Below are 14,969 nucleotides of genomic sequence, written 5' to 3' on the forward strand. Positions count from 1 at the left end.
TCCAGGAAAGACTATAATGAAATTAGAGAAGTATTATATGTTGTCCATCACTGTGACATTTATTGTATAACCAGATTAAAGCAACTTCAGCATGAAGAAATATTTTGGGGATTATATCTTTGTCTCTTTCAGCGTTCAAATACAACTTGTCTCTTTCAGCATTCGTCTACTACATGTCGCACGGACTGTTTACTAACTGACTTTTGTGAAATCGTATCTATTTTTCTTTCGATATTATTGTCCCTTTTTTTACTGTTATTTTGTGCAATTTTCATTTTTTTTCTGTGCGTTATGTTAAGCTCGAGTATCAGTTATCATGTGTATTTCATTTTATGCATGACCCATGCTAATTTGTAAGTTGTCCCATAGCTTGGAATCCATTCTCTGTTGGACTTATACTTTCTCTTGTAGACTTATGTTTATATTTTGGCAGTCAGTTCCATGATGGCCATATACTAGACCCTAAAGTCGTACTTGAATCTTCTTAACGTGATTTTTTTTCATATTCTGCTTTAGTTGTCTGTTCTATTTCAAGTATGTGTATGTGGTGTACTTTTGTTTGTGTTGAATCCTATGAAGTTAGATTTAATGTTTTGTTTTAATTTCAGTGATAAGGGAATTTCATATATCATTTCCTGAAAAGCTTTTTAAGATCTTTTTGTTGTTGATACATTCAGTAGTATACAGTAGTTTTCAGAGTAAAGAGTATATTGTTTAAAACTATTTTTCTTAAGTATATTTTCTTATATCCATTTGTGAGAATTTAGAGAAGCCTAATTTTACATGTAATACTTTCCCCTCATATGTTTTGATATTTGATTTCAAAGATTATTTGTTGACTTCAGTATTCAGTAACTGCCTCATTGTTTTGAATTCTATTTACTTTAAGGATTATCTCCCATCCAGGCCAATATTTTTGAATTTCTATTCACAAAAGTCTTTTTAAAAATGCCTTGTACCATCTCTAGTAGAGCTCCCAGAAGTATATAACTACTAAAACACCTCCAGAAAAGCTTCATAATTTTACCTCCTAATTCAGTTTTTAATATCCTCTTTCTCTCATTTATATCAAACTTGCATAGCTGGCTCAGAAAACTCAACTGTTTAATCATACTGGATTTCTGTTATTCCCAAGTGCTTGTTCACTGCATCATTCAAGTCTTTTTGACACCATTTTTCCCTTTTGTCATTATGAAATAATTTACAAACACACACACACACTTGGGCCTCCATGGTGTAGCAGTTACCTTTACTGATCGAGTTACACATGGGCCCATCTGGGTTTGGTCCTGCATGGGTTTGAAGCCTGGATGCAGCGTTCAGCTTATACCCAATCCAGGCTGGTTGATAAATAGGTTCTTGGCTTAGGCTGGGTGTGTGTGTGTGTGTGTGTGTGTGTGTGTGTGTGTGTGTGTGTGTGTGTTTACACATAAGAGGGGAGACATGGTACATTTATACAGTGTTAAGAGGTGAGGCAACATGAGTGTAAAACTCTCCTTGTAACACAAATTGTAATCACAAACAAATATTACTGACATTCAGCTGCATGTCAGTGAGTGCACTGTGATGAGATGGACTAATTGTTAATTGCTAGTTTCTTGTCTTCTCACATGAAACTATTATATACCAGTTCAAAAAAGTGATCATATAAGGCTGAAGGCTATGTGGTAGATGTGGATTGTAAAAGAGCAGCAGAGAGAAGACATGAGAGGAGGTATAGTTATGGAAACTAAGAAAATTCATTTTTTTTTTTTCTAAGGGAACATTTATTGGGAAATGAATTTCAGTAATTAGTAACCAGAGCTTTATGGTAAAATGACATTTACAGTCCAGAGGTAGGAACATAAGTACTTCTAGCTACAAATACAGAGGGAGTTGGAAGAAAGAGGAAATCATGGTTTTGATAAAAGATGTTTAAAAAAAAAGGAGCTTAATGTGCTTTGGCAAAGATCTAGATAGCACTCCATCCAGCCATCATTTCAAGGATAAAAGAAAGCAAGGAATGAGTATATCAGGATAAGAAAGGAGTAACAAAGAAGCTTTGAAAAACGTTTTGCAGAAAATGCAGGAAAAAATCCAAACTTTTCCATAGATTTAGCTGCAGTCTGTTGTTGGTTATAGAACAGTTAACCAGGTTAAGGGATTCAAAGGGAGAAATTGTAGAGGATGATGTAAGGATATATGAGGAACTGAATGACCAGTTCTAAAATATTTTCAGAGTTAATGGGGAAGAAGTTTTAGAAAACACTGAGCTACCTAAAGTGGAGAGATTGATATTGCAGTTGAATTTCTTAAGAAAGGGAGTGACTGTTTTGTTGATTGCTTGGTTATGATTTTCACCATATGTATAGATTGGGGCTAGGTGCCTGAGGTATGGCAGAATGCATGAACATTGCTATTATTTGAAGGCAAGAGGGGCAAAGGTGAGTGTTCAAACCACTGGGGTGTAGGTTTTGTTGAGTGTACCTGTTTAAGATGTTGTATGGGAGTGGTAAGAGTCATGTGCCCAACATCAGAAGCATTGTGAAGTAGACAGTTTTCTTTTGACAAACCTCATAATAGCTTTAAAGTACACTATATCATATATAAGGCCAAAACTAGAATATGACTAAAATTTGGTCTTTCCCCCTAAAGAAGCACAAATAGCTAATAGAGAAGGTTCAGAGGAGTGTAGTAATGATTGTTGCAGAATAAAGAGAGCTAATTTACAGGGAAATGCTGAATGCTTTACATTAGCCCCTTTGGAGGAAGGAAGAGAGAGGTGACCTGATTACAACCTTTAAGTTATTAAACAGATTAACATTGTGGACAGTGAACAGCTCCCTGAAAGATGTAGGAACAAAGCAACCAGAGGATATAACATGAAATGAAGGAAGAAGCTTAATAAAAAAGATTGAATAAGTTCTTTTACTAGTGTAAGATTGGTGGATGAATGGAACAGAATTAATGAAGACATGGTTAATGTAGACAGCACACATGAATTTAAGAAGTTGTATGGTAGTGGAGAATGTTTGAGAGGCAGAGCCCGATAATTGTGTTACTCCCTCTCCTTACAATACAAATAGGTAAAAATGTAGAGATGGGAGGAATTTAGTAGTTTCATAAGTAAAGAGAGTGAAATAAAGAATACAGTCAGGTGCTGAAAATCGAGATACCAAATGAGGCAAGAAGACAGAAGAACTTTACCAGTACCACAGAGACCTCAAGGATAGTACATGCTGAGATTGACAGCCTGAAAGTAATGTTTACAAATGCAAATAAACTTGTAATAAATGGTAAAGAACTGGGACTCAAGGATTGCCTCAAGGATATTGCACCCCTTAGCGTTGGATTTGTAAAGACAAAACTTACTAGAAAGATAAGATCTCACCTGATGAATATCTAGTAGTCTTCAGTGGTCTTCTACCCCTACAGCATGAGCTAGGTCTAGGCTATTGGGTGGGGGTAGTTGGTTGATCAAGCTGTTGGAAGCCACAACCCATAGGCTCACGTAATCCCAACAGCCTTTCTTATGATAGCAGCCAAGGTTTTGAAGAGTCTTGGGCCCTGGATGTTTTAAATGTTCTCTCTTTTTGTGCATACTGCACCTTTAGATTTCAAAGGTGGTATTTTAGAAAGTATTTCATACCTGATGTGCTAGTGGGATGTTATTTCCAAGTGTGAGTTTGAAACCATACCTTCTTAGATTTTCAGGGTTAGATAATGATATACTTCTCACACTTGCACTCCAGGAGTATAGCTTATAGATCTTAGTCATTCCTAGCAATTTAGATTTTTACCAGATTAGCATGAGCTGTGAATGATCTCTGAGCATCTTATGATTTTGCAATTTTCCCTGCCATGTATTGTAATGTTAGAACACAGCATTATTCAATTCATGGAAAACTTAGTGCTTTGAATAACGTCATTTTTTATTTTTCTTATGTTGTTTTGAAAGTTTCTTGAGTTCAGAGGCATACATAGTAGTTTGAAGAAAAAGAGAAGACAAAGGAAGAGAAGGATAGACTCTTTTGATAAGAGACAGCCGTATGTTTCGGGAAATGGTAGAAGATAGCCCATTCAACAAATGCTTGGTGGGAATAGTAACTGTAGGAAAAAATGTATAGTGGTGTTGATGAATAGTCCTCCAAAGAAGTTTAGTGAGTCAAAGCAAAATAAATTCAGGTGAAATCCATACCCTCAGGCAACTCATGTTCACACATCAAGAAAATTAATAGCCCCAGAACAGAGCCCTGTGGCACTCTGCTGGTAACCTCAACCCATTTTGAGACAGATCCTTTGACATACGTCCTTTGTACCCTCCCACTGAGACAGTCTTTTATCCATTGTAGGAGTTTCTTCCCTTATTCTTGGTGATCCACCTTCTTAATCAGCCTCTCATGTGGTATATTGCTAAATGCTTTCTAGCTGTCCAGATACAAACAATCCAGCCAGCCTACCCTTTTTTATAAGACAGCTCTTTCTCATAGGAATCTAAGAGGTTTGTTACACATACCCTCTTTCAACTAGATTTTCATTCTTTTAGATAATTTCTCCTTTGTAGAAAGATATCTATTTGCTTTTTCATTATCTTTTCCAGAGCTTTGTAGATTGTACTTGTCAGTGAGATCAGTCCGTAATTCATTGCCTGTTCACTGCCTCATTTCTTACAGATAGGTATGACATTTACCATTTTCCATCTAGTACTTTGCCTCCCACTTGTGACATTTTGATCAGCATTTGAGGATAAGTTTGTTGTGTGTGTCTGCACACATCTTCAGCATTTTTTTTTTTTTTTTTTCATACTTTGTCGCTGTCTCCCGCGTTTGCGAGGTAGCGCAAGGAAACAGACGAAAGAAATGGCCCAACCCCCCCCCCCATACACATGTACATACGTCCACACACGCAAATATACATACCTACACAGCCTTCCATGGTTTACCCTAGACGCTTCACATGCCTTGATTCAATCCACTGACAGCACGTCAACCCCTGTATACCACATCGCTCCAATTCACTCTATTCCTTGCCCTCCTTTCACCCTCCTGCATGTTCAGGCCCCGATCACACAAAATCTTTTTCACTCCATCTTTCCACCTCCAATTTGGTCTCCCTCTTCTCCTCGTTCCCTCCACCTCCGACACATATATCCTCTTGGTCAATCTTTCCTCACTCATTCTCTCCATGTGCCCAAACCATTTCAAAACACCCTCTTCTGCTCTCTCAACCACGCTCTTTTTATTTCCACACATCTCTCTTACCCTTACGTTACTTACTCGATCAAACCACCTCACACCACACATTGTCCTCAAACATCTCATTTCCAGCACATCCATCCTCCTGCGCACATCTCTATCCATAGCCCACGCCTCGCAACCATACAACATTGTTGGAACCACTATTCCTTCAAACATACCCATTTTTGCTTTCCGAGATAATGTTCTCGACTTCCACACATTTTTCAAGGCTCCCAAAATTTTCGCCCCCTCCCCCACCCTATGATCCACTTCCGCTTCCATGGTTCCATCCGCTGACAGATCCACTCCCAGATATCTAAAACACTTCACTTCCTCCAGTTTTTCTCCATTCAAACTCACCTCCCAATTGACTTGACCCTCACCCCTACTGTACCTAATAACCTTGCTCTTATTCACATTTACTCTTAACTTTCTTCTTCCACACACTTTACCAAACTCAGTCACCAGCTTCTGCAGTTTCTCACATGAATCAGCCACCAGCGCTGTATCATCAGCGAACAACAACTGACTCACTTCCCAAGCTCTCTCATCCCCAACAGACTTCATACTTGCCCCTCTTTCCAGGACTCTTGCATTTACCTCCCTAACAACCCCATCCATAAACAAATTAAACAACCATGGAGACATCACACACCCCTGCCGCAAACCTACATTCACTGAGAACCAATCACTTTCCTCTCTTCCTACACGTACACATGCCTTACATCCTCGATAAAAACTTTTCACTGCTTCTAACAACTTTCCTCCCACACCATATATTCTTAATACCTTCCACAGAGCATCTCTATCAACTCTATCATATGCCTTCTCCAGATCCATAAATGCTACATACAAATCCATTTGCTTTTCTAAGTATTTCTCACATACATTCTTCAAAGCAAACACCTGATCCACACATCCTCTACCACTTCTGAAACCGCACTGCTCTTCCCCAATCTGATGCTCTGTACATGCCTTCACCCTCTCAATCAATACCCTCCCATATAATTTACCAGGAATACTCAACAAACTTATACCTCTGTAATTTGAGCACTCACTCTTATCCCCTTTGCCTTTGTACAATGGCACTATGTACGCATTCCGCCAATCCTCAGGCACCTCACCATGAGTCATACATACATTAAATAACCTTACCAACCAGTCAACAATACAGTCACCCCCCTTTTTTAATAAATTCCACTGCAATACCATCCAAACCTGCTGCCTTGCCGGCTTTCATCTTCCGCAAAGCTTTTACTACCTCTTCTCTGTTTACCAAATCATTTTCCCTAACCCTCTCACTTTGCACACCACCTCGACCAAAACACCCTATATCTGCCAATCTGTCATCAGACACATTCAACAAACCTTCAAAATACTCATTCCATCTCCTTCTCACATCACCGCTACTTGTTATCACCTCCCCATTTACGCCCTTCACTGAAGTTCCCATTTGCTCCCTTGTCTTACGCACCCTATTTACCTCCTTCCAGCATATATAATGAAATTTCATCAAGACTATGAGTTTTGTATTTTGCTAATGTCTTTCCTAGATATCTCACTGTTTTTTAAAGCTTCCTCTCCACTCCAGCTCATTGGTGATGGAACTGTATTGTAATACAATATGAAAACACTTTTGATCTTCTTATTTAGTTCCTTACATATCCTTCCATCATCCTCCATAATTTTTCTCTCTGAATCCCTTAGCCAGATTTGCTGCTCTTTTACTGACAATACTTTCCTCATGAATTTATGGAAGAGTTTTTGATTTTTTCCTTCATTGTCCACAGCAGTCTTTTCAAAGCTTTGTTTTCCATTATTGTGGTGGAAGGTTAAGTGATACTTACAATAAAGTTGCAGGAACATAAGACCATCAGTCCTAAATACAGAGGAGAGGTTGAGCATGAGGGAGATATCTTCAGTAAATGTCAAAATTGAAATGGTTTGTAAAGATAAAGGCAATGCGCTATCCAGCCAGCATGCATGAGTTTGGAGAGAGCAAGAAATGAGTGTGTAAGAAAGGAGGCACCAAGAATGTTGTAAAAAATATTTTTGACTTTTGCAGGATTATCCAAAACTTTTCCATGTTTTCATCAGTTATGAATTATCAACTAAAGCGCAGCTAATCAGGATAACGCATCCAAAGGGATTTGTTATGGAGGATGCAAGATTTTTGCAAGGAATTGAGTGACAAGTTTAAGAGTTGTTTCATAGTGGAAGACATTATAGCCACTACGCTGTAAGATGGAATGGGTAGCTGATTTTAGAAAGCATTAAGATACGTAGAGAAGACATAAACAGAATATTAAACAATTTTGGTTCATATAAGTCTCTTGGTCTTTATGAAATTTGTCCATACACTAATGCCTCAATTAATGCTCAGGATACATTCTTGGAAAATATAGTGTTAAGCCATACAGTTCTCTATGGGGTCATTATACCATTGCATGTATGGAGATGCATTTCTGATGACATTACTTTTTACCTATAAGGTATATATACTTCATTGTATATGAGAGTTACATGTATTGATAAACACAGATTGCTACACTAACATATTTTTAGTTAATGAATAACAAATAAAGATTGCGCAATATTTTATCATGAATAATAGTCATTTGATGAATAGTGATGATTGTAGTAGAAGTGAAGGATTTAGCGTTTTGGTGAGATGTGTTAGGTGGGAGTTAGAAGACTGTGGATATATGATAGGAGGTGATATTTGTATCATTTCCTTTGGCAACATTGCCAAACACTGTTGAACAGCTAATATCTACTCACAAAATTGAGTGTGAGTACACATGACAGCTAGACAGTGTGAATGAATGGGGCCTTTTTGTCTGTATTCTTGGCACTACCTTGCTGAATCAGGGGATAGCGATGCCGTTTTCCTGTGGAACAGGGTAGAGACAGAAAAGGATGAAGGCAAGCAAGTATGAATATGTACATGTGTGCGTATGTGTATGTATATGTATGTATATGTTGATATGTATATGTATGTATATGTGTGTATGTGGGAGTTTATGTACATATATTTTTATATGAGTGGGTGAGCCATTCTTCATCTGTTTCCTGGCACTACATTGCTGACACGGGAAACAGCAATTATGTAAAATCAATAAGTAAATAAGTATAAATTAACAGCATTGTATCCCTTCAGAATTAAGTCACATAATATTTTGATATATGGAACAAGAAAAGCAGAAAGGTAGGGATGATTAGAGAGACGAAGCAGAAGGGTATGGTAATCCCCACCCAGTGTGTTGTCAAGCACTCCTCACTAAGCATAGCTTCTGAAGCTTAGCATTTCTTAGATTTTTCTAACAAACTGCTACTTGAATGAGTCACCCGCATTGCTGTTAACATTATGTTCATCATGACTGGAGCTTTTATCTTGTCTGCATTCTTAATAATGGTTCTAATTGTTGATGTGGCCAGTTTGAAAGCATCAACGATATTGACATGGTGCTCACCAACTTCCATCTGCCACAACACTTGTAGTTTTAAATCCAAGGAGAAACTTCTCCTGGGCATTTTAGATACACCAGCAGCAGTAGAACGTGCTGGGTATCTTCCAGAATGTTGTAGAGATGGGGCCCCATTATTGTGAAACTTCTCCCCCCATCAGTACAAATAGGTAAAGAAATTAAAATCATACATTTTAGCTGTCTTATTTCTCCGTTATGAAGTGGTTTGTGTTAATGACCTCAAGATAACATGGGCAGGCATGGGTTTGAATTCCAGGTGTTGCATTTGGCCCAACTGATCATGCTTTATTTGTGGCTGGTCAATAAATGGGTGCCTGACTTAGGCTGTGGTGTGTGTGTGTGTGTGTGTTTGTACATGAGATGGATATGATACATATATACAAGGCTAAGAGACAGGCAACTCATCTAAAAGTCTCCTGGAACACATGAATACTAATCACAAATTGTAAACAAACACACGCACACGCACACACACACACACACACACACAAACACACACAAAATCACTTGTATTTAGTAACATGACAATGTAGAGCGAGATATGGTGGTTGTTGTCTGTTATTTAGCAACACATTCTTCTGAGGGCTTTATCACTCTTAATCACTTATGCATGAATTTCACAGTTATCTTGTTTAGAAAACTTCATAGTTTCCACCTTTGTTATTCCTTTTATAAGATCCTACACATAATATGCCGTAATTAACCATTCTTGGAGTTCTCAGTTATGGCTGAGGTAACTGTACCTTTGGAATTTCCTGTAGTAACCACTTACCAGTAACTAATATGCTATAACTTTACATTTTTCGATAAGATATTTCTGTATCCTCCATTTGATGAATGCGTTTTCCTTGTTGGCAATGCTCCACAGTTGTAAAGCCAGTTAAAGTTAGACTCAAATATCTCCATTTGTCTAAATTGAGATGTGCTCTAAGCACTTGTTTATCACTTCTGTTCATACTAAAGAAACCTCTAACTGCCTGGCTATCTCCCATAATATATTCAAAGTTTGTTTGAAGTTTGACCCTTAGCTTGCCATTGACAGCCCCGAGCATGTGCAGACCTCCTGAGAGTTTTCTCTGCAACAATGGCTACTGCATCCGAGCAGATCAGCGTTGTGATGGAACCACTGACTGTCAAGACACCAGTGATGAGAGAGATTGTCCACGTAAGCCCCCCTGTCCCTCCCTAGAAAGCCCATGCTAGACACAGTATAGTCCCAAATTGACCACCTTATTAACACAACATACCACCCTCCTTCTGTTCTCTGCATAAGTTATCTTTCAAAATGAAATAACCTGTATATTTTGTTTGTCAGATAGGAACTTGCATTTATCATTTTGAATATTTTTGAGAGATGCAGAGCTTGCTTAGTACGTGATGACAATGCATTAGAAGAAGTCTTATCTTTAGAATACTATTTTATTAATTTCCAGAAAACAAGCACGCCTTCATGCTCTTCATCCATCCCTTAGACAGTGCATTGGAAGAAGTTTTATCTTTAGAATACTATTTCATAAATTCCTAGAAAATGTGCACACCTTTATGTACTTCATTCATCCCATGTGAGTGGATGTATATTCAGTGATAAGTAATAGAGAGGGAGATACAGTTTAATAGTAAATTTGGGATATAGTTGATCTTTAGAATGCTACTGTAATACAGCAGAATATTTTGAAAATACGTCTTTTCATGAACAATGTATTGAATTGAAAAAATGCATTTCAGATATACTGCACAATATCATAAGTATTGAACTTGGAAATATATCAACCATAGCTTCCCAAGAACTGAATTTTCATATCAGTTATTTTTAGATTGCTGTAATAATTAATTAGACCCTATCTATGTAAATGAAAATTGATTTTATTTAAGAAGTGGAAGGGTAAGCCAATTCTTGTATGTTAAATCAGTTTCTTTCATGAAATGCATTTTGACAAATGCCTTGCCTAAGAATTTAGTTACAACCTGGTTGAAGATTACTGAGACCTAATAGTAACTCCCTGAACATTTTTCAGAATATGACAAATTGGTTTAGCTCTCGGACAAGCAGTGTATAACAGTATTATAAGAATAGTCATGGAAATCAGATTGAGAATTTACCACATCATTGTGGTAATCATATCTGTTAAGAAAAAACTTTAATAAGAATATTAGGGCAAGGCACACATAGAGAAAAAAAAAGCTTTATGTTGAAACTATGTACTTTGTGTAAGTTAAACTCTTCATGACTCTTCATGGAATTCTCTCATAAGCAGTTAGGTTACCCTAGGAAACAAAGGAGAACACCCTAAGTTACACAAGTTATGTTAAATGGTCATAGAAAGTACTTGTGTAATGTGTTCGAATGGGAGTCTTAAAAGTATGCTTAACCCTTTCCATGAGCATCCAACTTAATTTCACTTCACATTTTTGTGTGAACCCTGACTTTCAACATTTTAAACTTGTCTTCAAGATCAAGCTGCAAGGGCTGATATTTTTGCTATAGGTTGCGTAAGACTACAATATGGAAAATTACAGTCCTATTCATAATTTGCTTTTGTGACCTCATTTCATGCTGTCACTCATGTTTTATAGCTTCCTAGATTTTTTTAGCTTTAAAGTTGTTTTACAGTCATGATATGTTGTATATCTGTGATTGTGAGAATTATTTCCACTGGAAGTGGACACGTTTTTAGTGGCCTTAAAATATGGCTTTGCTTATCCGGTGATTTATTACATAAATGTATCTACCTCCCTTCTGCCCTGCTCTCTCCATCACCACATGGGGCAGGCCAAATGGTAAGTTGATTTTTTTTTTTTTTTGTTTTTTCATGGTTTTATAGTTGTTTAGGTGTGTTATTGCTGGTAGTGTACAAGTGTAATATATGCCACTGTGGGCCTTTCCACTCAATTTCAATTTCATCCAAATGTACAGTTGTACTGCACTTCCTCATACTCCTGCCTCCTCTATTTGTCAAACCATTGATCAGGATTCTCTCACTTTGCATGCCACCCCATTCCAAACATACCACATCCACCACTCTCTCTTACTCATTCAGCAGTCTTTCAAGATTCTCCATCTTTTTATCATAAATTTTTTCCCCTGTTACCACTTCCTCATCTGCTACCATGTATTGCTCACATTTTTTATTTTTTTCTCTTCACACTTTTCATCTCATTAAAGAATATTTTCCTCCTCTCCTTAAAGATCATATATTCTTTTTGACTCTATCTCTAATTTGCCTTGTTTTTCAGCTTTTGTACCTTTCTCTTGACCTCCTGTCACTTTCTCTTGTACACCACTAAGTTACATACACTCCATCCCTATGGATACTGTCCATACACCTGTTTTCTCTTGTTCACAAGTAGTTTAACTTGTTCCCACCTTTCACAACCCATCTCCCACTTTATGCATGCCATACATTTCACTTGCTATGCAAGTGCTGCTTCCCTAAATATCTTCCATGCTTCTCTCACACTCCTTGTTTTGATTACTTTCACTGTATAGCACTCATACTCAGTTTTTCATGGTGTCCATGCACATGGGTCTCTTTTCCAAGCTCTTACTTTGAATACCTTTATGCATATGATGAGTGATCAAACATCCCACTTTCTGACCCTATCAGCATTTTAGTACCCAACAGCACCTTTGCACTCCTGGCAGTTAGCACATAATCCAATGATGCCTGTTGACTCCTAACCCCACACTCCCACACTCCCAATCACCAGTCCTTTTTCAGCAAACAGCTCTGTAAGCTATTCTTTACTCTTATCTACACCAGGTAATCCATTTCCCACAAATATAACCTCAAATGTCACAAAACCCACTCATGCTTTCAGATCCCTTTGCGCCAAAATTCAATCCCTTGCGTCAAAGTTGATAAAACAGTCTCTCAGATCCTTACCACTAACACTTTTCTGCTCCTCTCATTATCACTTGCATAAGCACTAAAAATCACCCTGCTTTCATTGCTTGCATTATAATCCACATCAATTTTGAACTCGCATCCTTACACTTTAACACGGTCCAACAGCTCCTGCATTGTTAGAATTGCCACTCCATCTTTTGTTCCTTGCCGTTACACTAGACTCAGACTTTATCCCAGACTTTATTCCCCTGAACATTCTCAAACCATTCTGCCCCTATCCACTTTATCTTACTCAAAGACAGAACTCCCAGGTTTCTCTCATCATTCATAGCACCTGTTTCCCCCATGTCATCCTGGTTACATTCAGACTCCCAAGCCTGAGCTTTTGATGAGAAAATCTCATTTGGCTCTTTCTACTTGAATTTTGAAAGTTATGATCCATTGAGGGGAATCCCTCCACTCCTGACCCCCATAGTCATCAGAGAGACACTTTGGTAGGTTTCTTATTCCCATGTCCCTTGGGATGAAGAAAAATTGTGATTTAGGATAAAGAATAGTATGAATTATGTGTTGTCAAATGTTGGATGAGAATTTCTTGTTCGTGGATTGAATTACATAAACTCTCATGTATATGAGGCAGAAAGATAAAACATCATCTAGGCTAGGTTAGCCTTTGCATTGCTGGCTAGCTGCATGGCAGTTACTGCTATTCATGACAATCAGTTGGTAGTACCTCCCTTTCCCTTATCAGTGCATGTCTACCACCGAGTATGGCAAGAAAATGTGGGAGAAAGAAAAATAAATTCATATGGGGATAAATATTCTATCTCCTTATTCCCTGATTGTTGGAGAAGGTCACTAAGAGGGTTGGGAGTGGGAGGCTGGAACCTCCCCTAATTGTATTTCAGTTTCTAAAGGATGAAACAAGAGAAGGAGCCATGCAAGGAGTGCTCATGCCTCTCAATGGCTCAGGCTGGGATACCTAAATGTGTGTGGATATAACCAAGACAGTAAGAAAGGAGAGATGGGTATTATGTTTGAGGAAAGAAACCTGGATGTTCTGGCTCTTGAGTGAAAAAGGTAAATGTGAAAAATGATTTGGTAATGTCGTAGGGATAAAGTTAGGGGTTGGTGCGAGGGCAAGAGCTAAGGAAGGGGTAGCAATACTGATTAAACAGGAGTTGTGGGAAAGTGGTGTGAACAAGTGTTGGGAGATGAGCTCCAAATTGATGTGGGTAGATATGAAAGTGGGCTGCAAGAGATGGATGATTATTAGTGCTTATGTACTTGGCTATGAGAAGGATGATGATGAGAGGCAAGTGTTTTGGGAGCAGCTGAGTGAATGTGTCAACTGTTTTGATGCTAGAGATTGGATATTAGTGATAGGAGATGTAAATGTTTGAGTAATGTGCCACTTGAGAGCATCATTGGAGGTTATGGAGTATTCAGTGAAGTGAATAGGAATGGTGGACAGCTTATGGAGTTGTGTGTTGAAAGCGGACTGGTGATTAGGAATACCTGGATTAAAAAGAGGGACATGAATAAGTATACATGGATGAGTTGGAACAGTGGTACATGGGTATTATTGGGTACATAGTAATGGGTAGGAGAGCAATAGAGAAACTCTTGGGTATGAATGTGTTGAGAGGGGCAGCTGGTGGGATTTCTGACAGTTACATGGTGGAGGCAAGAGTGAAGGTCAGTAGGGGTTCTCAGAAAAGAGGAAACAATATGAGTGAGAAAAGTATAGTGAAAGTAAGTGCAGTTGGGAAAGAGATGTGTATATGAAGAAATATCAGGAGAGATTGGGTGTAGTATGGATAAAGATGAGAGTTAAAGCAAGAGGAATGGATGAAGAATGGGAGATATTTAGGGTAGCAGTGCACATAATTGCAAGAGAAGTTTGTTGCAGGTAAGAAAGGGTAGTGAGTGGTAGTGTGATGAAGTAAAGTTCCTTGGCAAAGAGAAAAGAGAGACATATGGGTATTACTTATGGGTAAGGAGTGCAAATGATTGGGAGATATACAAAAAAGAGCCACAGGAGGTTAAGAGGGAGCTGCATGTGTTGAAAAAGATAGCAAATGAGAGGTGAGGTGAATGATTAGCAGTTAGCATCAGGGAGAATAAGGTGATGTTTTGGAAGGAGGTTAATAGCATGAGAATAACAAGAAAACAAATTGGAACATTGTGAAGGGATACATGGGACAAGTAGCGAGTAGGAGGCAGCATGAGTATTTTGAAGGATTGTTGGATGTGTGTGATGTTAGGGAGGCAGATAAGTGTAAGATGCTTGGTCCAAGGAAGAGTGCGAAGAGAGACAGTCATGGAAAGGGGTTTGATAAAAAAAAGAAGAGGTGCTGAAAGCCTTGTATAAGGTGAAATGTGGCAAGGAGGCATTTGCAGTGGATTTCTTAAGA

General features: G+C 38.2%; 1 protein-coding gene across 2 annotated transcripts in view; it reads left to right on the forward strand.

Annotated features, from left to right (window-relative positions):
• LOC139748046 (uncharacterized) overlaps positions 1-14,969 on the forward strand; it is a 538,085-nt gene that overhangs the window by 349,144 nt on the left and 173,972 nt on the right. The window contains exon 27 of one of the 2 annotated variants that reach the window (XM_071660616.1): positions 9,747-9,869. The exons of the other annotated variant lie outside the window; for it this stretch is intronic. Within the exon in view, the coding sequence (XP_071516717.1) occupies positions 9,747-9,869 (123 nt within the window). The remainder of the gene's footprint in view (positions 1-9,746; positions 9,870-14,969) is intronic. 2 annotated transcript variants of the gene reach the window in all.

This window comes from Panulirus ornatus, chromosome 72 (assembly GCF_036320965.1).
Source record: "Panulirus ornatus isolate Po-2019 chromosome 72, ASM3632096v1, whole genome shotgun sequence".
Lineage (NCBI taxonomy): Eukaryota > Metazoa > Arthropoda > Malacostraca > Decapoda > Palinuridae > Panulirus > Panulirus ornatus.